At 49.0% G+C, this 27,143-nt stretch overlaps 8 protein-coding genes across 8 annotated transcripts; 4 read left to right on the top strand and 4 right to left on the bottom strand.

Annotated features, from left to right (window-relative positions):
- Window positions 1–816: 816 nt before the first annotated feature.
- On the top strand, window positions 817–1,707 carry N7500_006040 (anticodon-binding domain-containing protein; the record flags this gene model as incomplete). Its single annotated transcript, XM_056677184.1, has 3 exons — window positions 817–947; window positions 1,018–1,528; window positions 1,594–1,707. The coding sequence occupies 3 exons, from the start codon at window positions 817–819 to the stop codon at window positions 1,705–1,707; spliced, it is 756 nt and encodes a 251-aa protein (XP_056532184.1).
- A 608-nt stretch (window positions 1,708–2,315) lies between these two features.
- Window positions 2,316–5,240, bottom strand: N7500_006039 (uncharacterized protein; the record flags this gene model as incomplete). The annotated part of the gene is made up of 1 exon (XM_056677183.1): window positions 2,316–5,240. One exon carries the CDS (start codon window positions 5,238–5,240, stop codon window positions 2,316–2,318), a length of 2,925 nt encoding a protein of 974 aa, XP_056532183.1.
- A 345-nt stretch (window positions 5,241–5,585) lies between these two features.
- Window positions 5,586–7,052, bottom strand: N7500_006038 (uncharacterized protein; the record flags this gene model as incomplete). The annotated part of the gene is made up of 6 exons (XM_056677182.1): window positions 5,586–5,919; window positions 5,982–6,038; window positions 6,107–6,181; window positions 6,233–6,458; window positions 6,510–6,589; window positions 6,655–7,052. The coding sequence occupies 6 exons, from the start codon at window positions 7,050–7,052 to the stop codon at window positions 5,586–5,588; spliced, it is 1,170 nt and encodes a 389-aa protein (XP_056532182.1).
- A 2,592-nt stretch (window positions 7,053–9,644) lies between these two features.
- On the top strand, window positions 9,645–10,236 carry N7500_006037 (mRNA splicing protein SMD1; the record flags this gene model as incomplete). Its single annotated transcript, XM_056677181.1, has 3 exons — window positions 9,645–9,658; window positions 9,759–9,808; window positions 9,923–10,236. The coding sequence occupies 3 exons, from the start codon at window positions 9,645–9,647 to the stop codon at window positions 10,234–10,236; spliced, it is 378 nt and encodes a 125-aa protein (XP_056532181.1).
- Window positions 10,237–13,366: 3,130 nt separating this feature from the next.
- Window positions 13,367–15,613, bottom strand: N7500_006036 (WD repeat NOL10/ENP2 family protein; the record flags this gene model as incomplete). The annotated part of the gene is made up of 2 exons (XM_056677180.1): window positions 13,367–15,336; window positions 15,397–15,613. The coding sequence occupies 2 exons, from the start codon at window positions 15,611–15,613 to the stop codon at window positions 13,367–13,369; spliced, it is 2,187 nt and encodes a 728-aa protein (XP_056532180.1).
- Window positions 15,614–16,122: 509 nt separating this feature from the next.
- Window positions 16,123–20,774, top strand: N7500_006035 (uncharacterized protein; the record flags this gene model as incomplete). The annotated part of the gene is made up of 6 exons (XM_056677179.1): window positions 16,123–16,164; window positions 16,214–16,499; window positions 16,560–18,137; window positions 18,194–19,381; window positions 19,429–20,079; window positions 20,137–20,774. 6 exons carry the CDS (start codon window positions 16,123–16,125, stop codon window positions 20,772–20,774), a joined length of 4,383 nt encoding a protein of 1,460 aa, XP_056532179.1.
- A 1,754-nt stretch (window positions 20,775–22,528) lies between these two features.
- Window positions 22,529–23,581, bottom strand: N7500_006034 (RNP domain protein; the record flags this gene model as incomplete). Its single annotated transcript, XM_056677178.1, has 1 exon — window positions 22,529–23,581. One exon carries the CDS (start codon window positions 23,579–23,581, stop codon window positions 22,529–22,531), a length of 1,053 nt encoding a protein of 350 aa, XP_056532178.1.
- Window positions 23,582–24,586: 1,005 nt separating this feature from the next.
- On the top strand, window positions 24,587–26,550 carry N7500_006033 (NADP(+)-dependent, decarboxylating phosphogluconate dehydrogenase; the record flags this gene model as incomplete). The annotated part of the gene is made up of 5 exons (XM_056677177.1): window positions 24,587–24,603; window positions 24,917–25,053; window positions 25,115–25,566; window positions 25,621–26,049; window positions 26,110–26,550. The coding sequence occupies 5 exons, from the start codon at window positions 24,587–24,589 to the stop codon at window positions 26,548–26,550; spliced, it is 1,476 nt and encodes a 491-aa protein (XP_056532177.1).
- Between the last annotated feature and the right edge of the window lie 593 nt (window positions 26,551–27,143).

Genomic DNA, 27,143 nt, shown 5'->3' with positions numbered 1-27,143 from the left:
TCCTTCTGTTGGCCTGCAATTTACTCCGCACATATTGCATAATTTAGACTGAAAATGGGTTCGTTTCATTTTCAGAACATTGGAGATTCTTTTCTTTTCGGGGAGAGAATGGTGAGAAGGAGAGTAATAAAATGATGAAGAAACATACTCGAGATATTCCCTTAAGCTTGGAAATTCCACAAGAAACATTTCCCAATTTGTTTGTATGTTGTACATCCTTGGAGTAACTGGAGGAGCAGTACCCACCCCATTTTAGAGATAGCAATACATTGACTATATACATTGGTGATTCAATCAGTAATACACTTGGTAGGAATTCACAATCCATAGTAATGACTCGCTTCAACGCCCTATAATAGCATGAAACGATGTTGTTTTATGTTGTTGCCTGAGGCGACGATGAAGTAATCGAATGTTAGCACTAAACCCAAAAGGGCATTCGTGCAACGTCGACCCTGCCATCTAATCCTCGAGTCGATCGTTCTTCCATAAATTCCTGGTTTGGGTGTGGTGCTTGTTTTCTGTTCTCTTCTTTTGGGGTTGTGCCAGTTTGCCTGCTCCGCTTGAGCCACGCTCGTTTTTCAACAGAGGAGACTATTGGCAGCACCGTCCAGCCCACCCTCCACCAACCGTCGGGGGTGCAATAGCTCCTCGCAGGGCAAGCCGATTTCTACTTGTGCTGATCTGCTTCCAATGTCCTGACCCCATATAGGACTTGAGTACCGCGCCACAATCGATCAACGGGACTCTCATCTGGGGGATCAGTCTATCGTGGCCGCCGAGCAGCTCATACGTGGAGATTAAAGCTATAGGTCTATGGCGGAGAACAAGCGCCAGGTTTCAGTAAAAGCCTCTGCGCAGAAACAATCTGGTAACGCAGTAGGCTCAGGGATGGCAACGCCCACAGTGCCCTTGGAGGCAGCATTGAGCGGGGCGATCGGTGCCCGGTGAGTCTTATCTGCCAACGCTGGTGTATACATAGTCGCAGCGCTGACATCTTCCGTTCTTGTGTTTTAGCGTGCGTATTACAACCGCGCAGCCACTTCAATCGATTCTCGAAGGTACATTGTTCACGGCATGTCCGATCACCAACCTCGTGGCCATCAACACGGCCCCCGCGCCCAACCCCGGTGACGCCAAACAGGCACAGAATGGCGACTATCATGTGATCCCGATTTCGCGCATCCAGAACTTCCAGCTCCTTGCACTCGCCCCGCCCTCGAACTCCACCTCGTCCTCGTTCACGGATGCACAACCCACGATCCAGGCACTCGATACCCGTGCGCTCAAGGCCCGCGAGTCGAAGGCCATCAGCGAAGCACTTGACCGCGAGGCACGTCGTGGTAAGGGCGTTACTACTCAGGCCCAAGACCTGTTCGATGCTTTCAGCCGCACTATGCCCGCGCGATGGAATGGCCACAATATTATTGTCGCCGATGCCGTGACAATTGCTGCTCCTTACCGCGTTGACGATTGTCGGTCGATTGTGGAGGGTGATACGGCTGCTCTTGCTCGAGTGCGCAAGGTGGTAAGTTGTTTTAATTAATTCAGTCATCAATCGTAAAACAAAGGATCTAACGTCTTGGAACCTAGCTCGAGATGGAGCGCAAGAAGATTGAGCTTCGCAATGCCAGTGCAACTATTGGCTCGACTAGCACCTTTTCTCGCCACCCCAGTGTCCCTAACGACCAGCGCAAGGGTGGATAGTGTGCCTAGCCACGCGAATACCAGAAATGCAGTCCTCCGATCAAATCGTGGATAGGCCTGGCATTGTTTCAAGTGTCCTAGTGGCGTTTGATCAACAAAGTTGATGGAGATACCCAAGCGAAAAGAAGAAAAAAAACGATATCGCAATGGGATAGAGATGATTCGAAAGCGGATCCGACGGGACACTGCGCGTTTCTGACCGCTGGTGTTTGGGGGATGACTTGCCTTATTAAGAAATTATATCTGCCTGCAATCAAGTTGGACCATTCGCATTGCTTCCAACTGATTTGCCTCGTTTCTTGTTTTTGGGCGGATCGGTGCGCTCAAACCGAGAATACTAGACAATCCATAGTAACCTCGATTGCTACGACAACATTTTTCTTAGGACATAATATTGCACTCTTTAATCACTGGAAAGTCTGTAGATGCGTCCTATCTGACAAGCCAGTAACGACTCGCTCCATTTATTGACAAACATGGGAATCAAATAAAAACCAAGCCCGCTATAAACACTAAAAACAGACATCTAGATGGCTAAAAAGTCTACAAGGACGCTCACAAAAAAAAAAAAAAAGGTGTCAGCAATTTCCGCGATGCAAGATTGCGATCTAGCTTTCCGCGACTGGAAATCTCCCAGGAACAACCTCACAGACAGTTCCCACAAACCCTTCTAACCCTGACATAGGCACCGTCCCACAAGCAGAGCTAGAGCCAGGCGCAGATGCTACTGTGGCCCCAGATTGGGCTGGAACAGACGCCATAGACACGCCAGGCATGATCAGAACCTGAGACCCAAGTTCCACCCATTCAACAGAAGATACGAGCGCAAAGGTAATCTTGACGTCCTCTTTCAAAGCTTCTGCGGAAGAAGCAACTCCGACGATGGAGGCAGAGGCAGCGCCAGACATTACTTTGCTGATATCCGTTGTTGAGGGATGGCGGCGAACTGCATCACCTGTGCCGTCCGCGCTATGGCTTGTCCCAGTATTGCTGTTTGATTTCTCACTAGGAGTATGAGAATCGCCGTCGAAACTGAAGAATTCAGGCTCTGATGGAGAAGGCGGCTCGGAAGATAGTTCCTCACCAGTCCCAGTTAACGCCATGCAGATGACACGGACAGTAGCTCGAATGTTGGCAATGTAGGCAATAGCGTTACCGCCAAGCAAAAGTGGAGGTGAATTTGGAGCCGAGAACTCGGTTGACCGGAAGGTGGCGGTAAATCCCGTGTGGAAGGGTAGTGTTAATAGAGAGGAAGCAGGCGACGTATCTTTTGAGCACGAGAGTGGGGCGTTGAAATTTGAGAGAACCATGCCTTTGCGGATCCGGCCGAATCGCGGTAAGCGACCATCCTCTGAAAGCCCGATGGGTTCGATTCCGATGGTTCCAACTTGGTCTTTGATTAGGCGCCGGACAGGAAGCCGGAGATCTCTTACACTGACGACACGGATACGCTGCCACCTTGCTTGTGAATCTTTGCCGGACAGTGAGCTCTGCGGGAAGGATGCCGGGAGATCGCCCGAGGAGCCGGGCCCACTGCGGGACAATAACCCTCCGGGTGGTTGGGGCTCATTGCCTTGGTCGTTTGGAACATCCACTAAGATGGGGCCGATGACCATTTCGTCGCCGATGGAAATATTCCCGCGACGGACTAGGCCGCAGAGAACCACGCCGCGGTTTTCTTGTCCGCCCTTCTCCGAGTCTAGAGAATAAACTTTGGAGGGAGGGATTGCAAACACTTCGTCTACATCAAAGATGTTGGCGGAGCTATGAGAGGGAATTGACAATCCTTTAGGGACATGAAGAGTTCTCTGAGAGGGTTGCGTGGGAATGGGAAGAGATCGAAGGAAGGCATGGAGTTTTCCAATACCAGAGCCATCCACAGCACTGGTAAGCATGATAGGTACGGTGTGTACCCACTTCCCATCAGCCGTAGCCAACACTTTCTGTACTTGGGTGCTATCCAACGTGCTGACTTGCTGAAGGTCAAGTGGTGTATCTCCTGCAGGCGATGCAGGTAGCATTGCAGGTTGTCTTCCAGCTGTTTTAAGCGCAGATAAAACTCTCCCAAGATTGTCTCGCAGTCCGCTGCGGGAAGCAAGATCCAATTTGGTAATGACAATCAACACAGGAACCTGTAACTTTAGGCAAAGTTCTAAATATGACAAACACGTATCAATTTCTGATTGTTCGGTTCCTGCCTGTTCACTTCCGGGTGTCTCAGAACCAGAACCACAATTGGCTGGAATGCAAAGCATCACATAATGTGGAGCCCAGCTGACAAGTCCTCGCAGCGTAGATTTCAAATATCGAACAGAGCCGGGTAGATCGGACACGAAAGCCAAACGACCTCCCTTCGAAGCGGCATGAATATCATCCCAGCCGGCAACATTACCGGAAGCGTAGTTGATCACGGTTGGTGGCACCCCATCCGTGTATCCAATCAGTTCCTGGGCAACCGAACTAGTGATGCCCGATGAGATTTCATGCCGATGCTTGAGCAGACTCAACCTGCTTTTGCCTCTACCGTTGTCAAGCGCAGAAGAAGTCAATGCACCCAGCAGAGAAGACTTTCCTGCGGTGCTTGGACCTGCGAGCGAAATGCGAATTTGCTCAGTATGGGAGTAATCCTGGTCCAAGGCCGAGGTGTTGCCAGATTGTGGGTGTGCAGCAGATTCTGTGTCGTTCTTGGGCTTGGTCGAAGAAATATTGTAGAAGTCAAGATCGGGACTGACCAGAGCCTCGGCGACCCAGAGACTTTCGGTGTTGTTTCTGGGTTGATTCGCAGTCGCAGATGGTAAGTCCTCGGTCCATTCACATTTCCCAACCACAACTCGGCGAAGGATCTCAACCTTGCATCCAAGACTAGCAGCCATAGCCTGAAGATTGGCCATGCTCTCATCCAACTCATCTTGCGTAAGGCCTACAAAAGTGCCATCATCTCCGACACCGATCTCATACAAGGCACCTTGGCTCTCTTCAAGACCGGGAAGCAAGCGAGCGGGTTTAGAGGGGACACCCAATTCCAGGGCTGCCTCGGGAAGAACAGGGATCACAAGGTTAGAGGTAGTGGATGAGTGAAAAGGTGAGGATTGTTGCAAACGCCATAATAGCTGGGTAGTCAGCCCTTGTAGTCGTTGATGGCGGCTCTGGCTAGACTTGGCTTGCATGGGTCTTGGGGTTGGCTCTAAGCCTGGAGAGGCAGAGATAGACGGGGTTGGCATGACGCGTTGGTTTTGGTGGTATGAACCCGCTACTACATGCCCAGTCGACATTGAGAGATAAGGGCGCCTGGGTCGAAGCAAAAGGTGCACTTTGTACTCAGTGGGACCCTCTTGGGGCTCGGGCTCCAGTTTGGATATTCCATAGTTAGATAACAAGTCAGGGTCGGCGCGTAGTGGAGTGGCACTGGAGCGCGTGCGGATGGGTAAGCCCCGACTACCAGGTGCAATGATTTGAGGAGTCGATGATCCCGAAGTTGACCACGGGGACGACACCCGAGGTGGGTCAGGGTCATAGGTGAAGATAGATGCCATGGGCACAGTTACAATTCAGACTGGTAGCAAAGGTATTGGTAATAGACACAGATACGATAGATAGAGCACTTCTAAAAAGACTTGAGAAAAATAAGGCATTGTTGTAGAATTGAATGATCTGTGACGCCGTTGAACTGACTCACAAATGGCACGGGCCGAAGCATCACGTGGCCGTTTGTCCGGTGCCAAGAAATTGTATGTACGAGAAGTTCTATTAGACCAGGCATGTTTCTCTCAGAGAATACTTTGCTTCCCCAAATACACATACATAAGGAGGAATCCAGTCCTACTAGAGCCGAGCGCCTTCGCTTTAACGCCGAAAATCATAATAGTGCGTATACCCATCTACTCAGCGGATGATTCCCTGCCTGAGCTTTTACACTTGCCCTGCGCAACATGGATATTGCGTGCGGTTGTACGTGTAAATACCGCGCCGCATATTGGGCATTCAGCCTTTGCTACCACTCCCGACTTTTCTCGTTGATGGCGGAGGAGATTGCTAAATGTTGAGAACTCACGACCATTGCAGCCATGGTCCCAGCACTGCGGTCGCGGGCGTAAGCTAAGCACTCGGATTGGATGGTCAGAGTCTGTAGCAGCAGCTGATTCTGGTGAAGAATAAATTGGCTCGGGAGCAGCTGTCGATGGTGGGTGAGAGCTGGTGGAGGCAGGGTGTGATCTAATGGTTTGGTTTCTGGTCAGTAAGGCTACAATCTTCAAGCTCATCGATTCTCGACTCACGGGATGGATGATGTGTCGGGAAAGTAGTAGGCAGGTTGGTTTATCATATAAGGAGGACTACCGTTGGATGTCAGTAAGCGGGTTATTGGACTTTTATCCTTCGAGCGGTGGTTCATTCAACATACGATGTCATGAGAGGCTGCCCGGGCTGAGGAGTGCTCGAAGCAGATTGAGGGTGGAAGGGACGGGCGATAGGCGGACTGAAGTCGAGATGTTAGTATGTTTCGAGGACAGGTAATCAATCGGAGTACCTTCGAGCCTGGCTGTGACGGGGAGGATTGCCAGGTCCTGCGAGATAAGAAGCCGGTAATTGAGATTCTTGCGGTTGGTATCCATGCATTGGCACGTTTGTATGGCCGGGATAGCCCATTGGATAGCTCGACGAAGAGTATAAGGGATGTGAAGGTGGAAATGACGGACTCATTTGTCCTGATGGCGGCTGCAAAGGCTGATAAGGCCGGTTTGTCCACGCATATTCTGGAAGCGTCAGTCAACACCACTTAACCCGCGTCTGGATAAACTTCGTACGATGAGTGTTCTGCTGCATTGGGCCAGCAAAATAAGTGTCTGATGCTACTGACATGGGATATGATGAGATGCCAAGGCCGCTGTTGAGGGGATGCCCTAGTCAGCACAGAAATTATGTCGTTTCTCACGATTTGGTTTGACGCACCGTGAATCTTCCGAATCAATCTCTTCCTTAATGGCAGTTGTGTCCTCGATAGAAGACAGGGGTATTGACCCCGTGGGTGAATAGTTCGATCCTGTCAGATTGTGAGGCTGATCCGTGGTGTCCAGCTTCGTGGAGTGATGTGAGGAAAGCGCCAGTGCAAATTCTTGTGTTGATTGTGCACCGCCTTGCACAGAAGAAATAGAACTCTGAATGGGGTGAATGGGCCAGTGAGAGTCAGGTCCAGGAAGAATGCCTTCTGAAAAGTCCGAAGTCTCCACCGACTGGATCAGTGGACACAAAGGCCGAACGTTGGATTGCGAGTCCGTGAGTTTTGGTGGATTTGATTGATACCTGCTGGAAGAAAAGGGTTCCTGTGAGCCAGAGCCTCCGGGGAACATTAGGAACTATATAAGTTCCAGACCTGTGAGATTGCAAGCATCGAGGTGGAGGGAAGGGAGAGGAAGTATAATGGGAACGGCACTCATAAGAGAAGTCCAACATACAATTTGATATCCCAATTATATATGTCGTCAATATGGTCAATCGAAAGCTTTGTGAGGATTTCAATTGGGGGGCACAGAGCGGGCGCGATGAAGTATTTAAGAGCCCATATCCAGCCATGGGCGTTTACTAGCGACCCCCGCAATCGTTTTCTGATCTGAGAGGTTCCCGTTGGGTAGCCTTGCTGGCCCACAAGTTCAGAAAAAAAAAACCAACTTCTAGATTTCCTGTGCGCCACTTGGTATGCATCAGTGCCGGGTCTACTCAACTACTCTTATTCCCACTACCCACTTGTTCACCATCTTCATTGCATCTGTGATAGATAATTAATTGTTGGTTCTGTAAGAAGAAGATCAGTAAGACAAGAAAAAAGAAAAAAAAAAGTAATCCCAGGATCTTCATATGAGGTGGGCCGATGGTAACTATCACGAGCCTGAGTCGGGAATTTGACCCCCACAAATGGCGGGTTAAACAAGAGGATATGCGGGAAAAGGTCTCGGAACTGATTGCGACTGGGGCCATAGTGTGTACAGTAATGATCCTCTTAAACAAGGGAGATGACAATCTTGGCCTGGGCATTGGTTTCTAGCCCCATTATAGTAAATGGGGGCGGATTGGGGGCCATGACGCTCTCGATAGTCTAGTGCGTGGCTGATACGCCCAAATTTCTACAATTTGAAAGGGAAACATAATTGAAATACGAAAAAGTCAGTAAGATGAAGTCAAGAGCCCGCCATCCCCGGCCCGATGCTTGTCCCCCTATCAGTCTTGGCCCCCACAAACGCGCCGTTGGAGAAAAAAAAAAAAAAAAAAAGAAAAAGGAGATGACATGTTATGAGCGATATGACAGATATCCTAATGTAGACTATATAGTATATGTATGTTTTTTTAAAGAACCTAAAAAGTACCGAAGTCCCCATCTAGGTACATAAATGATAGCATTAGACGCCCTAGGCAAATGCTAAGACTTCCGGCCCCAGATAATCCCATCTTAGTAAGGATTAGTAGAACCAGGCTCTCGGGCGGTCCGTTTTAGCTTCAAAATACTTTTGTACGGAGTACGGAGTGAAATTACTCTTGGATAAAATGGACCAATATCCGGAATGCTGGGTGACTATTGTAGGCAGTCGTGTATCAAGATGGCAAAGCTGTAAGGAATGGTGGAGCTTGTTACAGAAAAACACAGCCAAGACAAGTTGTAATTTGCCAGGGAATTCATGATATGGTGTTCTCGAATTTAGCGTCCTAAGAATTTGTCACTTCCCTAAGCTCTTTGGACTAGGGCGCTTGCTAAAAAATCGCTGATCGGCTCACTCCACAGGGGGTCCGCAGTTATATCAGTTTGCTCAAAAGACATGTGCGGTTTCTGCATTGGAGATCATAGATCAAATATGCATGTATCCGTGTATATCATCTGGTCATATTAATATATCATGCACGGTTGATCGTTCTGTTCCTCGTGGCCGAGTAAAGAGTTCGTAGAAAATAAGGGTTATGTTCTCAACATTTCTTTCAAAGCCGGGTTTTGTGGATTTCCGGACTTTTGGGGCTTGGGACTATCTATAATGACAAAATTGGAGAGGAACAGCCTTATCAAACCTGTTCAATGCCGCTCTGGTTTCTATTGATTTGGTTTCTTTTCTGCATCCGACGGGCTTGGGGGTCTCGTTCCTACGTATATGTGGCCTCGTTTACTTTTACAAGGCTGTACTGTTCAAGTATGGCTTGCTGACTTCATATACCGGGATCTGGCATATCTATCCATTCACTCTGTGAGTCTCTGGGGTTTCTCGAAAACGAAATGGTTAAAAGGTGCGGTGACAAAGTGACGAGAATCGCCGAACTTGCAGATATGCGCCGCGATATCCATCATATCACTCTGCCCAACCTCAGACCAATGACCAAAGCGCTCGAGGAGAAATATGAGCATGGTATTCCCGTTGATCCTATGAGATACGATGCAATGTTGACACACCGCTCAGCTGCATATCAAATATGAGTGCATGGACGCCGTTACAGCTCATGGAACTTCTCCAAAGGCTAGACTCGTCGAAGCACACGCCAATTTTGATCACTTTGCCTACTGGCAAGGACCGAAGGTCCAATTTTGTTTAGATAGCGTAGAAACTCGACATTTCTCAACAGTTGGACTGATGGAAGATTGGTCTAGGTTAAGCATTGCCTCAGACAAGTATGTCGAAGATGGAACAATGCTGGTAAAATTTGATGTAGTATAATTCAGTAGGCATATCCAGCACAAGGTTCCCTTGTTATAGAGAAGGTCGGATCTGAACCTCGCAACTCGAATCAGATGTGAAATTGGAATCACGTGATTGGCCTTACCTGATCAGATCTTCTCTGGCTCTTTGGTCCAACAGCATCCCAAAACCAACGCGTCTTTTGTCCCCACAATCTCTAGCTATCTGCTAGTGCTTTGACAATTCATATCAAATTGAGAACGTCTTCAGCTTACAGCTTACTGATTCACCATGAAACTCGTCCGGTATGTGATCATTATTTCCTATGCGCGGCAATCACCAGCTCCGCCTGGCGCACCAAGCACCATCAAATCCACTCCTGCTGACGTCTGATGATATTTATAGCTTTTTGATGAAATGCGCCAACGAGACGGTGACCGTTGAGCTGAAGAATGGTAAGAACCCCCGCGCAATCTCCGCAAACCCCAACCTAACCCCCCACTCAAATATTCCAATACTCGAAATGGTTGGAAGAACTGCGTTCTCTAACTTGGAACCCCATCATCTAGGTACAATCCTTCACGGCACTATTGTGTCTGTCTCTCCTCAAATGAACACTTCCCTCCGGGCTGTCAAGATGACCCCCAAGGGCCGTGACCCCGTTTCTCTCGACACTATCAACATCCGCGGTTCCACGATTCGCTATTATATCCTCCCTGACAGTCTTCCCCTTGATACCCTTCTCGTTGACGACGCACCCAAGCCGAAGAACAAGGCGCGCAAGGAGACAGACCGTGGTCGCGGTGGTGGCCGTGGCGGTCCACGAGGCCGTGGAGGCCGTGGAGGTCCCCCCCGCGGTCGTGGTCGCGGACGTGGATTCTAGATTTTCTGTTTTCTTCCCAGAGAACAACCGGCGTTTGTTTCTGTCTTTGAAATTCGGTTTGATTTGCATCATGTGGGATACATTCTGCTGTTCCTTTTTTCTACTCCCCAGGCAGGGTCTCGATTTGGATGGTGGGTGACATATCGAAAAATTAAGCAATTTTAGGGGATTTTCCTTCCACTCTGAATTTGCGCTCCTCAATCCTCAAGTGTTTAGAGTTTCAAGCTTTGGCAGAAACAGTAGCTGAACATTAGCTATTAAAAGTACAGTGGAATCACCCCCAGAAGGATACATACGATTTGGCTGTGATAATATCCCCGTTTACTTTGCCCCCCAAGCCATGTGAGCGTGGAGGCAACAATGGCAGTATGCCAGTGGAGACTTTGGGTCTAGAAAAGGAAACTCAACATGATCCAGGCCACAGCAATATCAAAAGAGATATCGAAACATCATATGATTTTGTGAGCATGTACATCGTAGGTTCAACTCTCACATAAGTCCAAGGCTATTTTGTACATACCTATGGAACACATACGTATCTTGTCATTCTCGTGTTCTAGCCTCTCACCTTGTTCCGTTGCACTCTCGGACAGAAACATGGCGGTTGCGGGACCTCGCACACCGCATCCGAGATGGGTAATTCAGCTTGAGACATGTTATCAAAAAGCACCTGAGACACTATTGGGCTTGGAAGTTGTCGCGTTAAAACACCCATATCAGGGCTTACTCTCGGGAAAGACATGATATATTACTATCCGGCCCCTCGACCTCTTGGCAAAGCCAGTACACATCAAGATGCGGGAGTACGGAGTATTGGTAAAATTGGACACCAAGTCATAAGTTGCCCCAATGGGTAGGTAATTGGAGACACGTGAGTGCTATTGCAGACGCTGTCATGACCACTGGGATTCGCTCCAGCGATCTGCATACAAAGAGGGACAAAAAGAAATTCCATCTCAGCTCAGCCAACACTACAAATATTGTCTTACGGGGCAGTCTTCCCGTGTCTGGGCTTTTGGAAGTGAAACCCTTGCCAAAATGGCTCTACTCTGTACTTCCGTACTCCGTGTTCCGTGCGGAGATGTTCTCGGTATTTAGAAGAATACCGGGACATAGTCCCGAACTATTTGGATCAATAAGGCCGTCACCGTAGTCCTTTTCTAGCTAGAGGGACTAGAGTCTGTTGATCCAGCGCATTAGACCAGGGTTGCCACGGTAGTTTCTGGCTAAAGGCTCTCAAGTGCCAAGGGTTAATATAGTACGGGAGTACGGAGTGGTTTGGGGGCTGATAAGGACCTTCTATTCAGGGGTTCCCGTGCATCATGCCCGTGTACATGCCTAAATCAGGACGTCTCGGTTTTTATTACCGAAACCGGTGGGGTTGGAATGTTTTGAAGGCCAAATCAACTGCAGATCTTCTTTTATCGTCTCTCGAATTCTCTCTATACAAGTCTAGGTATGGTATGGAGTACTTCATATAGAGTCACAGTCATCTTTCCAACTAATCATCTATTGAGAAGTATCCAGATATGATCTTTCTTTTGGTGATTGCGTGAGATTACGAACTAGCGCTTTAGGCATAGATAACCTATGCCTAAGCCTTCATTTCTCGGTTACAGGTTTGATAAATATTGCCAATAATTCAAGTATCCCATGATCATCGCTAGTACAAAGTGCATGGAGCACCATCCCGACCCGCTCAGAGTACAACCGCCACCGCCGATCTCAATGAAGTAAATATGGTGGACTGGAGTGGATAGAAGATTGCTGTCTTTACGGAGTTGCTCAATGCCCCCCGGTCCCGTTTTGTTTCACGTGGGGGCCAGAAAACGCGGAATCCGATCGATCTGCTCTCGATCTGTCTGGAACTGCGAAATGTCTATTCCGTACTCGGTACTCCTGGGCAACCGTTGAGATGAAAGGGAAATGGTAGCAGATCTAATATGACAGCCCACGTGGGTATTGCGGGGACTTCATTTGTTCTCGGAGACTTCAATCGAACCAATTACATGGCTATACATAGTGAGTAGTACACCAGTGCAATGGGGATATTTAATATGTTATCGGTTTCCATATTAGGAAAATGGTGCGCTATACGGAGTATGTTGCCTAGAATTCAACCTCTCGTTCTCCATTCTGTTTAGGAAACTAGTCTAAAATGATAATCTTAGGGTCAGTAATATATGCAATACAATATGGTAGATCTGATGTGTTTATAGCCCATCATTTTACCCCTTCTACCGAAGTCGGTTAAACGGCAATGACTTCTGGACCCTCCGTTTCAGATTCCGATATACTCTGAACATCGAGGAACACCGTTGCATACAATGCATCAAAACTCACCATCTAGTATTTGCCCCTTCAAGCTCACCTAGTTCTAACGATCGCGAATGTGCCCATAGACAGAATTGGAGTCTAATTCATGAATCTTATGCTGGGAAATGAGCTTTTTACATTCAGACCTATACACCTTAAAATCAATCATGCAGCTAACAACACGACCGAGTCTGCCACAAGTCGCAATATATTTGGATACTGAGTGTCTCGAATGGGCATACTAAACAAACGACCAAGTTATTTTGCCCCATGATGTGAGTCTCTACTTCCAAGTATGCATGGTGAGTCATCTACTGTACAACTGACTAGGGATAGTGTCGGAAGAGTGTCGGTAGATTCAATTGGAAAAAAAAAATAGCTGAATGAGATTCAAGAGTTTTGGCATCGCTTTTGAGACATTAAGATACAGAGTGGTCATTCAAAAAAAATATGTGCACCAGAGCTTTGAATTCTCGGGCGTCACACCAAAGCTGTCTATGATGGTGAGATAGTGTGCAAATAGGGTATTGAAAAAGTTGCCATAGGTTCAAAAAGTGTGGTCCTGGGATCAACACAGCACCACCTCACACAGCGCCTAATTGCACATGAGAGCAATGAAGGTTGCCAATGTGATTGATCCTAATGCCCGGCAGTGGAGAGGGGTGCCTGTAAGAAGACTCGACCCAGTGACGAGGATCAAAGGTCCAAGAGCATGATTCGTAGACCTTGGGCAAGATAACTTCTTGGCTAGACAAGGTTTTACATATGATGTCAAGAAAATGGCACAAGAAAGGGCCAATAATGGCAAAACATATTACATGTTGCGGAAAGTGTTGTTGGAAGCACTGCGGCGTTCCTTGGACCGGAATGATGTGTCGGTCTTGTCGTAACGCACTTCGGGGGCAGCGCGTTTCGGCTTCCCGGCCGGGTTGAAGCTCATTTCTTGCTCGCCGACTACACCAACCCGTCGTGCAGGCTTTGGCTTTGATTTCATGTTCTGCGCACGGGAACCAAAGGAGCGGTCCCGGGTGGAGTGGGATTGGTTCGAGGAAGATACCTGCATACGAGGCGGAGGCCGCTTCGTCCGCTTGTAGTCTGCAGAAGAGATCTTTTTGGAAGCTGTTGTCTTCGCGGGCTTTTCCGCCTCGCTGTCGGAGTCGGAGTCGGAACTTGAACCGGGCACATCGTCGATGGTTTCTTGCTCGACTGCCGTCAAGCCACGCTCCTTTCTCGGAGCTGATGAGGCAGCAGCCTGGGGAACCGTACTGGGGTTCAGCAGCTGGAATTCGCGTGAGGTCTCGTCGACAGCGAAATCCTGGTCCTCGAACAGCTGGGCGAAACGGCCGCCACCCAATACCTTCTTGACCTCGCCTTCGGCAGCAGCATCGGTCATTTCCTGGTCGCCCGAGCCTTCCAATAGGCGTTTGGCATGCTTGCGCTCCCTCTTCTCTTCTGCGTTCAGCATCCTCTCGGCCAATCTCCTGTTCACCTTGACAGCAACCTTCTTCTTGCCGCGGATACGGCTCTCCCGCTCCTTGTTCATAATTTCCGCCACCTTCTTCGCTCTGGGGTTCTCAGTGTCGGGGAACAACCCAGTGATAGAGTTATAAACAAAGTTCGACACCTGATAGCCCTTAGAGTAAGGTACCATCTTTCCTGACTGCATGTAAGCTGCCAAATCAATGGGTTCTCCGCCGGCCTTGATGAGCTTGGCGTCCCATTTCGCGACCTCTTCACTGGGCACAAGTGTGAAACCGGGCCAAACAGAACCGGATTGGGCAGACTTGAATGCGCTGGGGTCATTTGGATCCTCGGCCATCTCTTCAACCAGGTTGTCCAAGAATGAGCACCATCTCGGCGCGGGGCCAAGCTGCGGGATAAAGAATGAGTGTTGCTGTCGGCCTTCATTGGCAGTGAGGAGCATGCCGCTATCCTTGCACCAAGCAACAGAATTGATGTCCACAGCCGGTTCAACAGAGGTCCAAGGTTTTTGATCTTCGATATCCCAGAGCTTGATGATGCGCTTATCAGCCGAGAGCAATTTGGGTTCGATTGTCGCAGCTTGTGTTGCAGAGGACTGCTCGAGGAATTGGAGAGTGTGAATAGGGAACCCATATCCTTGGTCCTTGATATGGAAGGGAACGGGTGAACGCAAGTCGTAGAGGTGAATGAGGCCATTAGACGAGCCAGTTCCAAGGGTCATACCGGAGCGATTGAATTCTAGAGCCGTGATCTCCGTTCGCTCATCGTGTATTCCAACTGATGTGGGTGGGCTCAGCACTCCAGCACGTCCCTTAGCCCTAGGGTCCCATAGCTCAACTGTTCCCAATGAAGTTCCAAATGCCAACAAATTGTGACTCTCCTCTGCAATAGCACCAGTGTTGACTGATCCTGTGTTGATTCCACCTTGGAGAGTTCCACCACCCGTGGATGTAAAATCGTCACCTCCAACATCGATCTCAAAACTCCGCATGTATCGGCCCAACTCCAAGTTCAATCGGTAGACCTCTCCCATACCATCTGGATTGACACCAACTGCAGGAACAAGCACCTCAGTCGACTGGCGGTCATAAACAATGTCACGTCCGTACCTGGGAAGTCTGGTAGTGTAATGACAGCCTGAGGGAGTGTGGAACTCGAGAGATCGATCAGACTGGAGGTGGAGGGACTTGGTGTAGTCGGAAGAGAGAAGGATGAACGTGGTATTGAGCGAACTGGTATGGCGCGCCCATGAAAGTGACAATTGCGGAAGGTAATGGGTGTGGATTTGGGGCTTGTAAGTTCCTGCGAGGAATAGTGTTAGGGTATGCGCTCTTGAAGAAAAGATGGTGACCAAGTACGAACCTGTGCTCATAACCCATTCTCCGTCCTCACTGACTCGGACACAGTGACTTGCTTCCTCAAATTCAAAGTCCTGCAGTAATTCAACACGATTCGCATACTCGGGGTCATTTTTCAAGCTGCGCTTTCGCCGTCTGGCAAGCCATTCGGGAAGCGGGCGAGCACTGTCTGATCCCGATATGGTATATACCGGGACCTCGGATGGATTGGACAGCTTCATGCTGGTGTATTCTGATGTGAAGAATGCCGAGCCAGCTGTTTTGAGCTGATTTGCAACTTATTTGCAACCTATCGGTGTCGGCGAAAGCAAACCTGCAAAAGATAAAAAAAAAACCACGATAAAAAGCCGCTGATAGCGATCACGTGATAACCCGGCCTGGTGATTGGCTCAAGTTGTCCCTGGCGAACGTCCCCCGGAATTACGCATTTCAACTTTCTGTTAACTTCATGCGATGAGCCTTGTGGTTAAATCATTGCTGTTTCATTTGGAGTGCTAAGTTCAGACAAGCGAGAGTGTTGTGCCAGACATCTTAGTCTTTGTTGACCGCTTCATCCCGCGCAACATGGTATCAATCAGCTAATGTATTCGCTGTTTGTTGATCTCTCTGATATGCGCTTTCGCTCCTTGCCACAGACCATGCAATTTGCGATTGGAAATGACTTCCAGAGTCAGCCTCAAAATATCATCTATCTTTAAAGGCTTCCGGGGCTGTCCGCGACCGTTGAATTATGGACTTCCCTGGCGGCGCAAACACCAACATACATCTTATTGTGAGTGTTGTAATATCTAGTATACATTAGCGTGCTAACGCGTCATCAGGATGGATTCTCCAATATTCACTGGAGAATATACACAGAAGAAGCTGGTATCACAAATAATCCACAGGAGGGCCCCGCCAACGGCTACACTATTCTCAAGCACTTGAGTCGTCTTAAAGATTTAGAGGCTCGACTGAGAGTTTTAAATTGCCTCGCGTCATGCCCAAGACGTCTAGGGCTTTGGGTATTCTCCCCTACCCCCGAGTTTGAAAGCTTAAAGCCTTTGTATGTGAGGGGAAGTGACGCGGAATCGAATAAAATCCTCGTCGGCACGACAACTTTGAAAGGTATGTCTATGATCAACTTAATATTCATCCAAGGCCATATTGTTAATCTTATTACAATAGTCTCTGCATTTGGAAGCGTCTCGTCACTAGACTTGGTGAAAGGTCTGTCGTCCGACAACCAGAGTCAGCATGGTACCCAATCCGCTGGGCAGCCACGACCGAACCAGAGCCAACCCTCATCTCGGCGTCAAGATGGTTATAGCAGTTCAGCGGCCATTTATGCCTCTTTTATATCTGCTGTCACTGGTTCAATTGGCCTCCAGTTGATTCGACGCCATGGTGCTCTGCCTCTCGGATCACGCACCCTTTTCACTGCCGCCGAACAGTCGGGATACGAAACTCCGCATGTCAACAATGATAGCATTCTCTCTACTTCTTGCTTGACTACACTCAACATCCAGCTAACTATGAGTGGAACAATAACCGTTTCCGCTCAGACTATATCCCAAACGGGCATAATGCGGCTATGCAGTCCACGCGAGAACATTGCCGAAATAATTGACGTACAGCCTGGAACTGATCTTTGGCTATCCCCAAACGGGACTATTGCTAGGCTTGTCACGGCTAATGTTGACTCGCCAACCGTCCCGTCTCTGAGCTTCCCTGCCCCTGGGAATCTGTCTGCAAAAAGAATTCAATGGAAAATGGATGTTTTGCAGTGGCTACGGAATTTTGGCTTGCATGTTAACTCAATTGATGAAGAGCCCTGGGTCGAAGTGGAGGTTTGGGAGCCATTTTTCGCAAGGCTTGCTGGGGAAGCATGGCGACAGAGTGATGATAGTCAATCTGCACTACCGCTGAAACGCATGCTATGGCCAGCGAGATTTTGCTTCAGAAGGGCTAGCTCATCAAATTTCTCTTCCGGGTCTCAAACTTCCCTTCGTGACGAACCCTTAGATTTCGCAGAGCGATGGTCAACAATGGTGGGCTCTCTCAAGCTAGATCATATTACCCAAACTGCCCAAAATACTCCTAACACGCAAGACTCACGACCAAAAGACCAAGAAATGCCATCATCACCCAAGGCCGAAACCTTGGAAAGCATAGAGAGTTTATCCCGAATCGCGCAGTATCCCGATTTGCAAAGCACGAATCTTGTTTACCCAACTCCCCCGGACGGAGCTGCAGCAGTTGGATTGAACAATGCAAACCCATCTGATACTTTTGTTGAGGACTCTGACTTTGGACTACCTCATGCAACGCAACGAGGTTCAAGAAGAAATGCATCGGGGTCGGATATATCACCCGTCCAGAATAGTGGCATCGGGGTTGGCACTGGCCGATATGATGCAAGTGACGAAGAAGACCTCTTCGGAGAAATGAACGAAAGAGATTTTGGGTCGAAAGGTATCACCGATGCGGACTTCAGCTTTTTTGATGACCCTGGTTTCGATGACATGGACGGTGACTCTCGAGTAGAGAATCCAGATGAAGCTCTTGAAGCATCTCATCCTCAGAGTGGATCGGAGGCCGAGCCCATGGTTCATGAAGAACCCTTCCCCAATCAGCCACAGGAAATTTCAACTCATGTCGAAACAAATGAGGCACACACATCCCCGGTACACCACGAAGCCCTAGAGTCATCTGTGGGGCCCATGGCCCCCGAAGAACCAGCTCATTCGCCTATGGATCGCGCAGGTCAAACGATCAGTCCCCCTTGAGTCCAGTAGAGGTGAAAAAGATATTATTTCCAGGACCCGAAGGAGAGGGTCATCAACAGCCTACAGATAACCGGGGCCAAGGGCACTACCACCCAGTGGCCTTTGAAAAGAAACTCGATGATTGGGATCAAAAGTACGGAGCAACTGGCAAATTCTGGTTCTCCGGTGGTAGCTTGGTGGACACGTTAGATCAGAACTCTGCCATACCCACGATTGGCATTCCTCACCGTGACCGAGTCAGCGCCAACGCATCTGGCTCTTTTAAAGAACGGGACAGGACCAGTCTCTCTCTCATTCACTCAGAAGGTGGTCCACGATCAGCATCGGTGAGCAGTGACAGCAGCGATGACAGTATCGAAATCATGTCTGAGCACGTTTCAACGCCGGCGGCCATGCCCTTGGTGCCTTCTCTGAAGCGGAAACGAGCCCCTTCAGAATCTGACATGATGTCAATTGCATCCCAAGAGAAGACAATGCCCGGTACAGAACCAAGTCCCGCATACGCAGCCGAGAACTCTACCTTCCTCGGCAATTTTCTAGCCAACTTTTCAGATTGGACCTTAACCGGTTATTTCTCGGCATTTCCACCCCAACAACTCCCTGCACTTCTTCGCCGTGAAGGTCAGCTTGAAATTGCGCAACTCCTAGTCGACCAAATCACACAGTCCTCCCTCAAACATCCACTCGATGGGCAAATCGGTCTTTTTGATCTCGAGGGCCAGTCTCTTCCACTGCAAATTCTCGACGACACAACCCTCTTGGGCGAGGCATGTAAATTGGACTTCAAAAGATACACATCATTGCAGGACGAATTTATCACGAACCACCCGCAACAGCAACCGCCCCAACATCCACCAGCGCCCAAAGATACCCCGAAAAGCTTCATTTCTAAGTTATCAGCGCCCCACATACGTGTGCGTCGAGGCAAAGCATACTTGGAGGCTCTTCCCCCGGCTGTATCGTTTTGGGAAACGTTTGGTCTTGAGCCTGCCCATGGACCAAAAAACATTTCTGCTTATTGCATTCATCCACAAGCTGCGTCAGAGGCAGCCGATGTGTTCCTGAGACGGTTTGGTCTTCTCTACCAAAGTTGCAACCTTGGAACCCATATGAGAGGAGACGAGTCCGTGGCATTTGAAGACGGGCTGAAGCCATGGCAATCTGAAACATCTAGTTATGAATCTATGATGCAGGTACTGAAGAAAACATGCGAACAGCTTGGTATGTGCTTTCACCTACGGTCATGGATTATACTAACAATTCTCAAGGCTCGGAGCTCTCACAATCCTCAGCGAGTGCTGATAATCATGTTGTTTACATCATCAACCCATTTACGCATGCTGCGGCACTAGCAGATATTTGCACCGCCTTCTGGCATCTTTTCCAGCAATTGATAGCCGGTTCCGAGCGAAGACAGACTCGTATTTCTAACGAGCTTGTTCTGCAGATAATTCCGCTGGAATTCGTCATGTCGAGCGAGACGATGGTTATACCCCCGCAGACAGATTATTTGAATCTAGCCCTGGAAGTCTACAGTCGATGCCGTCCAAGTGATGGCGATATGAGCCCGCTGCTCTGCGCGCCACCAATGCTTCTGGCTGACGCTCTCCCGAGAGCCATCAGTTTCCGGCTTGCCCCCGAAAGATCTTCGCCGCTTCAAGATGGGCGAAGTCTTCACATTGCCTATTCCAAAAGCCTTGATCAACGCTGGATATCGGTGGCATGGTCTGATCTGCCAGGTTCCATACAAAGAACCATGTCCTACTGTCTGCGGTATCGCCAGTCGGGCGGCGCCAGACCAATTTCCGAGGTCAGGAATGAAATCTGGGCTACGACGAAACACATCATGGACAAATTCCAAGCACGATGGAAAGTTCAACTAGCAACCACCGAGCCTATGGAAACCGATGAGGTTGAAGGTACTGCATTTTAATCTTCTCTGATATCGAGGGCAAATCGCTAACACATCCAAACAGCATGGGCTAGTCTAGCAGATCAGCACAACAAGTCAAAACCCGGATCCTTGGAATTGACCATCCTAGCTGTCAACACTATTCCCGACTTGATCCTTGAGCCACCAGTTCCGCCCATCTCGATGGCTATGTTGAATATACTGTCCTTGTCGACCCCTGTCTCGACTCCTAACCCAAGTGCCAGCGTTGCATCCCCCGAACAATCAGGCAATGCAGCCACTCCAACCAGCGCCGGTCCCGCTGCCTACAATGCCCCCACGCCAACAGACATGTCACTTGAAACAGATTCAGAGACCGTGCTCACTGATATCTGCGATGATTCCTGGCTAGCCATCCTCTCACACCGACTCAACAGCTCTCCACACCTCACCGAATTCCGACCCGCCTTATGCAGCGGGTATCTCCTCCGCCGCAAAGGCGCTACTGATGGCGACGGCGTGTTTGCAATCTCCGTCAATCTCATCTATTCCTCACGTCCTCCTCCATCTCATGATAACGTCCTCAAGGATACCTTAAGTATGTATCGGGACATGGGCTGTCTTGCCCGGGCCAAGGGCATATGCAGTGTACAAAATAATACACTGCCTTGGCATGTCGCCACGGCTCTTCGCGCACAAGAGCTTTTGAGTTATGTTTTTTGAGCGAGGCATCTTAATACTGGGGCGTTATGGTCTATTTATTTTGGGATCTCATGTATGTTAAGGCTTTTTCGGTGGTGGGATGTTTTATTACCTAGTTTGGGTAGATATGTATACCCTTGGAGGCAGTGCATTTGAATTCCTTTTGTTTATTGTGCATGATTGTCAAAATATCGAGAAGGCTAAAATCTTCTGCGCAATAGCAATGGATACATCTTAACGTCTGACCAATGTGTCCTTGGTTTTCACTTCTGATTCAAATTTGAAAAGATGTAAGAGATGGATTGAAGTTATTTTCGAGACTTTGTTAACTAAGGATATTTTCAAGCTGTCAATAGAAATATGCACCAAATGAAGTCCTCGTCCAAAGTACATTCAAGAAAGAAAAGACCCCTAACTCCCACCTGAAAACACCCCAAAAAAAGATAACATCGAAAGCAGCGTATGTACTATGTACTGATTGCTTCCAATCGCCAACAATTGTACAAAAAAGGCGTGTGTCAACGTAAGAGACTCGTAACGCAGCTCGTCATCGTGGCAGATAATGAATGCCATAAGAAAGGGTATCGTGTCGCAGAAAATGTCGTGGTCGTAAATGTTTGTGTGTGTGCTCGTGTATGTGTGCGTGTTCCCAAGAGAAAGAGAGGCAATCAATGCCTGTAAGGCGAGACCCAAGGCTTAGGTCAAGGGTGCAGTGTTTGCTGCTACTCTGGCTTATTACCCGTCCGCACTCTCTGAATCGGCTTCCTTCTTCTTGGAGAAGAATGAGACATGGTTGTTTACCGCCCAAATGGCAAATCCCGCGATTGCAAGAAGGAGGAAGAGGACGATGATGATGATCGCGATGGTGATGTTACGCTGGACCATCTTGGGTGGGAACGATCAACAGATCGTGATGGAAAAGTAGAGTAAATGATTTGCAAGGTGTGTAGAGAGCTTTGATCGCTGCTTGTTGAGTTGATAGGATAGGTATAAAGGCGTGGAGATCAAGATGGTAGGCCGTGTACAGGGCAGCAATGCGGGTTTGTATACAGTATACAGCCTCCTTAGGCTCTGTTTGCAACACACAACTCTCCTTTTTCGAGAAAAGTGAGATAAGAGATCGTAAGAATGTGAGAAGGGAGAGATAAAGAGAATAGGATCTGGAATGTGAATGGGTTTTAAACAGGACTTTTTTTTCCCAGCCATGTGTTTTTAGAGGGGCTGGGGATGTGTTGTACTAACAGTGGCTAGGCACCACATGGAATACTTCAAATAATCTACGGAGTACTCCGTACTCTGTACTCTGTATGATGGAAAAGTCAATTGCTAAAGCAATTCTCAAGTTATTTCAGCTATCATATGTACACTATAAAGCAGTTGTGTTGAATACATAGAACAGCCGTGCACATGTCAAGCTGGTTTTACTAGAATCGAAATCTTGTTAATCCTTTTTATTCTCCTAGATACAGCACTAAAGTGAACCAAAAAATGCACACAATGAAACAATATTCAAAGACGGGTGTTTTAATCTTGGAAGGTCTTACTGTGATACCTCGGAAGTAGAGGTGGAAGTCCATGCAAGATGAGACTTGAAGGCCCAAGGCAACGATGTGGTCACGTGATCTATCCTGAAGACAATGGGACCTGTCATCGAGCAAATCGTTCTTATATTCTCTAGAATCAAATAATATACATATTTAATAATAGGGGGAAAACACCTGATGTAAAAATCTGTTGTGGTATCATGACAGAAATTACCGGTCGCATCCATAGACTTAACCCAGAATCTTCAAGCCGCCCTTGGTCTTGGCGGATTTTTTGACTCCATCGTGCTTCACCTTTCCACCGGCTCCACCTGCTCCGGCGTTGTCTCCTCTGGGACCCTTGCCTTTGCCCTTCTTTCCATGCTTGGGGTTCGAAGCTGGGCGAACCTCGGTCTCGGCTTTGCGTAGTAAGATTGGGTGTGAACCGATGTACTTCCCTTGCATTTCTCGTCCCGCTTTGAAGTAATCCTCGCTTCCGCTGAAGCTAATAAATCCATAGCCTTTACTTTTCTGCGTTCGTTTCTCTCGGACGACACGCGCTTTCTGGACCGATGTGTAGCGAGAAAATGCCTTCAGCAGGGACTCGTCCGTCACTTCGCCTGCAAGGTTACCCACAAAAAGACGGAAGTGTGCCGGATCCCACTCCAAGAGGGTGGGGTCGGTCCATGTTTCACCTCCACCCGAACGAATGACTGTCTTTTGTGACTCGGCCTGGGGGATAGGAGTGCCGGCGCCGACAGTGGGGGTTCCAGCTCCGGTGTTTACACCTGAGCCGGGCTGGTGCTTGGCGGAATCGTCAATGGGTTTGTTGTAGGCGCTCTGCCACTGCGCAATTTGAGCTTCAGTCTCCGCATCGAAGCCAGGGGCGTTGCTGTTTTGTGGGAACCCCGTGTTGGACTGGTTGGGCGTAGATCCGAAGGGATTCGCAATGTGTGGGACGGTCGGGCCGTATGCGTTGTCAGCGTATTGAGGTTGTCCATAGTAGGAAGGCGCGCTCTGGTATGCCTGAGGTTGCTGGTAGTGATTGACGTAGCTGTTGGCGGGTGTTGCGTATCCGGCAGCAGAGACAGGAGGATGCGATACCGAGTGGCTACTGGCGCGATGTGGTTGACTAGAGGCTACTGCGCGCGGCTGGAACGCCGTGAAGGCGCTGTAGCCTGTTGGTCGAGATCTGCCATGGCCTGCAGCATTGGCGGGAGGCTGCGCAGTGCTGGAGGATGGAGGTGGGCGGGGCGGAAGCGACGAGGGAGTCTGTTTGAGACCTGGAGGAGGCGGAAGGGACATGATGAATGGGATATTCGAAAAGGGAAACGAGAGAAATGAGACACGCGAGAGAGAGAGAGAGAGAGAGATAGAGAGAATGCTAGATGCAAAGTAGCAACTGCAACGTACCTTCAGGGCCTGACTGACGCCGCAGTCAGTCGCCAGACGTGACGCTTAAGATAGGCACCCGAAGGATGTGCACTTGCAAGGGGCGAAGCGTTGCACGGCTTGCAAATGATGAATATGATAAGGCTGGATGATTAGTACAATGCGCGTCTTCAAGAACTGCGCTCGATCAGGATGTTTAATGAGAAATGACTTTTGTATCTGAATGCGCTGGCTAGGCCATGGCGCTGTGTCACATGACTCGATCAAGCTTTTCTGACTCAGTAGTGACATAAGCAGACTGCTGACTCATGGATCAAATGTAACCCCCACTCTAGTCCCAAAGCGGCCTAGCCCGTACGTAGCGGGCTATGAACTCATCGGCAAGTGATTTCTCCGTTTCTACCAGAACAGTTCACCGATGCGTGGACAAGTTGATTCGGATGATTTCGATGGATTACATGGATTACATATGATCCAATTTCTGTTCCATCATGATCTATATCGGATACTTAATATCCCACATGTACATCTACACATGTCAATTCTCAACGTTCTCAAGCTACCCCTCCATGCCCCGCTATTGCATAGAAAAGCTATTCCAATCACATATAAGTCTACAAGGCTATCTAAGTACGGAGTATGTAATTGAAATCGGGTCGGATAATGCTTTTGTAAAAGTGGGTTGGACACCGGACGACTCTGCTCCTGTATCTAATACTTGGCGCTACACCGGAGAGAGTAATAACAAGTGAGGTACACGTTACTCCGGTATGTCCCACCCAAAGATGACGGAAGAGTTGCTCCGTCAGCCGGGCCACTGCTACTTCTTCTTCTCTCCCACCCCTCCCCCTCTTCATCTTCCTTTTCTTCTCTAGATCTTTTTCCCCAACTCACCCTCTTATCTCACATCTCATCGTCATGGCTGACCAAGCTGTGTAAGTGATCTTCCTTCCCTCTCCACCAATTCCAGAATTCCCGGTTACACCTCCCTGCATCCTGGGGAGAGCGCATGGATCTTCAATGCTTCTCAGACATCGTGCAACCGCTCTATTTGGAAGTCTTCCGATAGAAGCTCACGCAAGATGATACCAATGGAGATAAAGCCCTTTGTCGGAAGCCCACGGCTGTCCCTTCGTTCTCATTTCCATTGTGATTTTTGCCCAGCTATTGACAAGAGACATTGATCGCTGACTATAGCGCCCGTCTCGCCGGCATCAATGTCGGTGCTCCGGCGCATTTTGCTCCCAGTGCTGATTTCGGCCTCATCGGTCTGGCCGTTATGGGCCAGAACCTGATCCTGAACGTTGCTGATCACGGATTCACCGTTTGCGCTTTCAACCGCACAACTGCCAAGGTTGACCGTTTCTTGGAGAACGAGGCCAAGGGTATGCTTCACTGAGAATGACAGCTCCTATTTGCTTTCCAAAAATACTCATAATAATACAGGCAAGTCCATCGTTGGTGCCCACTCCATCAAGGAGTTCTGTGCCAAGCTCAAGCGCCCCCGTCGCATCATGCTCCTCGTCATGGCCGGCAAGCCCGTCGATGACTTCATCGAGTCCCTTCTGCCTTTCCTCGAGAAGGGTGATATCATCATTGACGGCGGTAACTCCCACTACCCCGACAGCAACCGCCGCACTCAGTACCTTTCCTCCAAGGGCATCAGCTTCGTCGGCAGCGGTGTCTCCGGTGGTGAGGAGGGTGCCCGTTACGGTCCCTCTCTCATGCCCGGTGGTAACGAGGATGCCTGGCCCCACATTAAGGACATCTTCCAGAGCATCGCCGCCAAGAGCGACGGTGAGGCCTGCTGCGACTGGGTCGGTGACGAGGGTGCTGGTCACTACGTTAAGATGGTCCACAACGGTATTGAGTACGGTGATATGCAGCTGATCTGTGAGGTAAGACAATCTTTCAAGCAAAATACGCTCAAGCAACCAATTGACATGATTTAGGCCTACGATATCCTCAAGCGCGGTCTTGGTCTCTCCTCCAAGGAGATTGGTGATGTTTTCGCCAAGTGGAACACCGGTGTTCTTGACTCCTTCCTGATTGAGATCACCCGTGATATTCTCTACTACAACGACAACGATGGCACTCCCCTTGTTGACAAGATCCTCGATAAGGCTGGCCAGAAGGGTACCGGCAAGTGGACCGCCATCAACGCTCTCGACCTCGGCATGCCCGTCACTCTGATCGGTGAGGCTGTCTTCTCCCGCTGCCTCAGTGCCCTCAAGGACGAGCGTGGCCGTGCCAGCACCATCCTGAGCGGTCCCACCCCCAAGTTCGAGGGTGACAAGCAGGCTTTCGTCGACGACCTTGAGCAGGCTCTTTACGCTTCCAAGATTATCTCCTACGCTCAGGGCTTCATGCTCATCCAGAACGTAAGTTCATTATTGTCAGCCTCATTGATAGTCAATTTCTAACCCCCGTCTTTGATATAGGCCGCCAAGGAGTACAAGTGGAAGCTCAACAAGCCTTCCATTGCTCTCATGTGGCGTGGTGGCTGCATCATCCGCTCCGTCTTCCTTAAGGATATCACCAATGCCTACCGCAACAACCCCGACCTTGAGAACCTGCTGTTTGACGACTTCTTCAACAAGGCCATTAACAACGCCCAGAACGGCTGGCGTAACGTGATTAGCAAGACCGCTCTGTGGGGTATCCCCGCTCCGGCCTTCTCTACTGCTCTCAGCTTCTACGACGGTTACCGCTCCAAGAACCTGCCCGCCAACCTGCTCCAGGCCCAGCGTGATTACTTCGGTGCCCACACTTTCCGCATCAAGCCCGAGAACGCCAGCGAGACCTTCCCCGAGGGCAAGGATATCCACGTTAACTGGACCGGCCGTGGTGGTGACGTGTCGGCCTCTACCTACATCGCATAAGCGTGTTAAGTCGAGGTTTGTTAGAAGGGTAAAAAAATTGGATGTTCAATGTATTTAGATGTCTCCATGGAATACCCATGATCCGTAACGAAATCATTTGTCTCTTTCTTCAATATTTCTTTTCCATCTACATTTCAAGTGGCCTCTGCCCAGCACAGGCTAATACGAGGTCTAAGGCGCGTATTCAAACTGATAATAATGACACTGGTTGTAGCTCGAGAAGAGGAACTGTCATGGGAATTGTGAAAATTGTCCATAGAGATTTTCCAACCTGAGTATTCCCCTTGCGAGAAGCACCGAGAAACCATACTATGTAAAGTATCTTTGCTCGCTGCTTCGCGATCTTGTTCCACTACACTCCGTACTTGGACGGCTTTGTTTGCAATGGCGTGCATATTTCCATGTTGATCAACTGCATAGATCTTATGGGTTATTGCAGAATTTCGCTGCATATAGAGCACTATTTTCGTCATGATGCTGAATATTTATTTGAAGCCGAAGCCAGAGTAGTAGTCGGGCAGCATTCTTTCTAGGAGAATAATTTTCTCAATATAGAGCTGTTCTACCTTTATCGTCTTACAGATATAAGTCTA

This window comes from Penicillium coprophilum, assembly GCF_028826855.1.
Source record: "Penicillium coprophilum strain IBT 35676 chromosome Unknown utg000004l_segment0_segment0, whole genome shotgun sequence".
Classification (NCBI taxonomy): Eukaryota; Fungi; Ascomycota; class Eurotiomycetes; order Eurotiales; family Aspergillaceae; genus Penicillium; species Penicillium coprophilum.
This window is presented reverse-complemented; position numbering and strand designations above follow the sequence as displayed.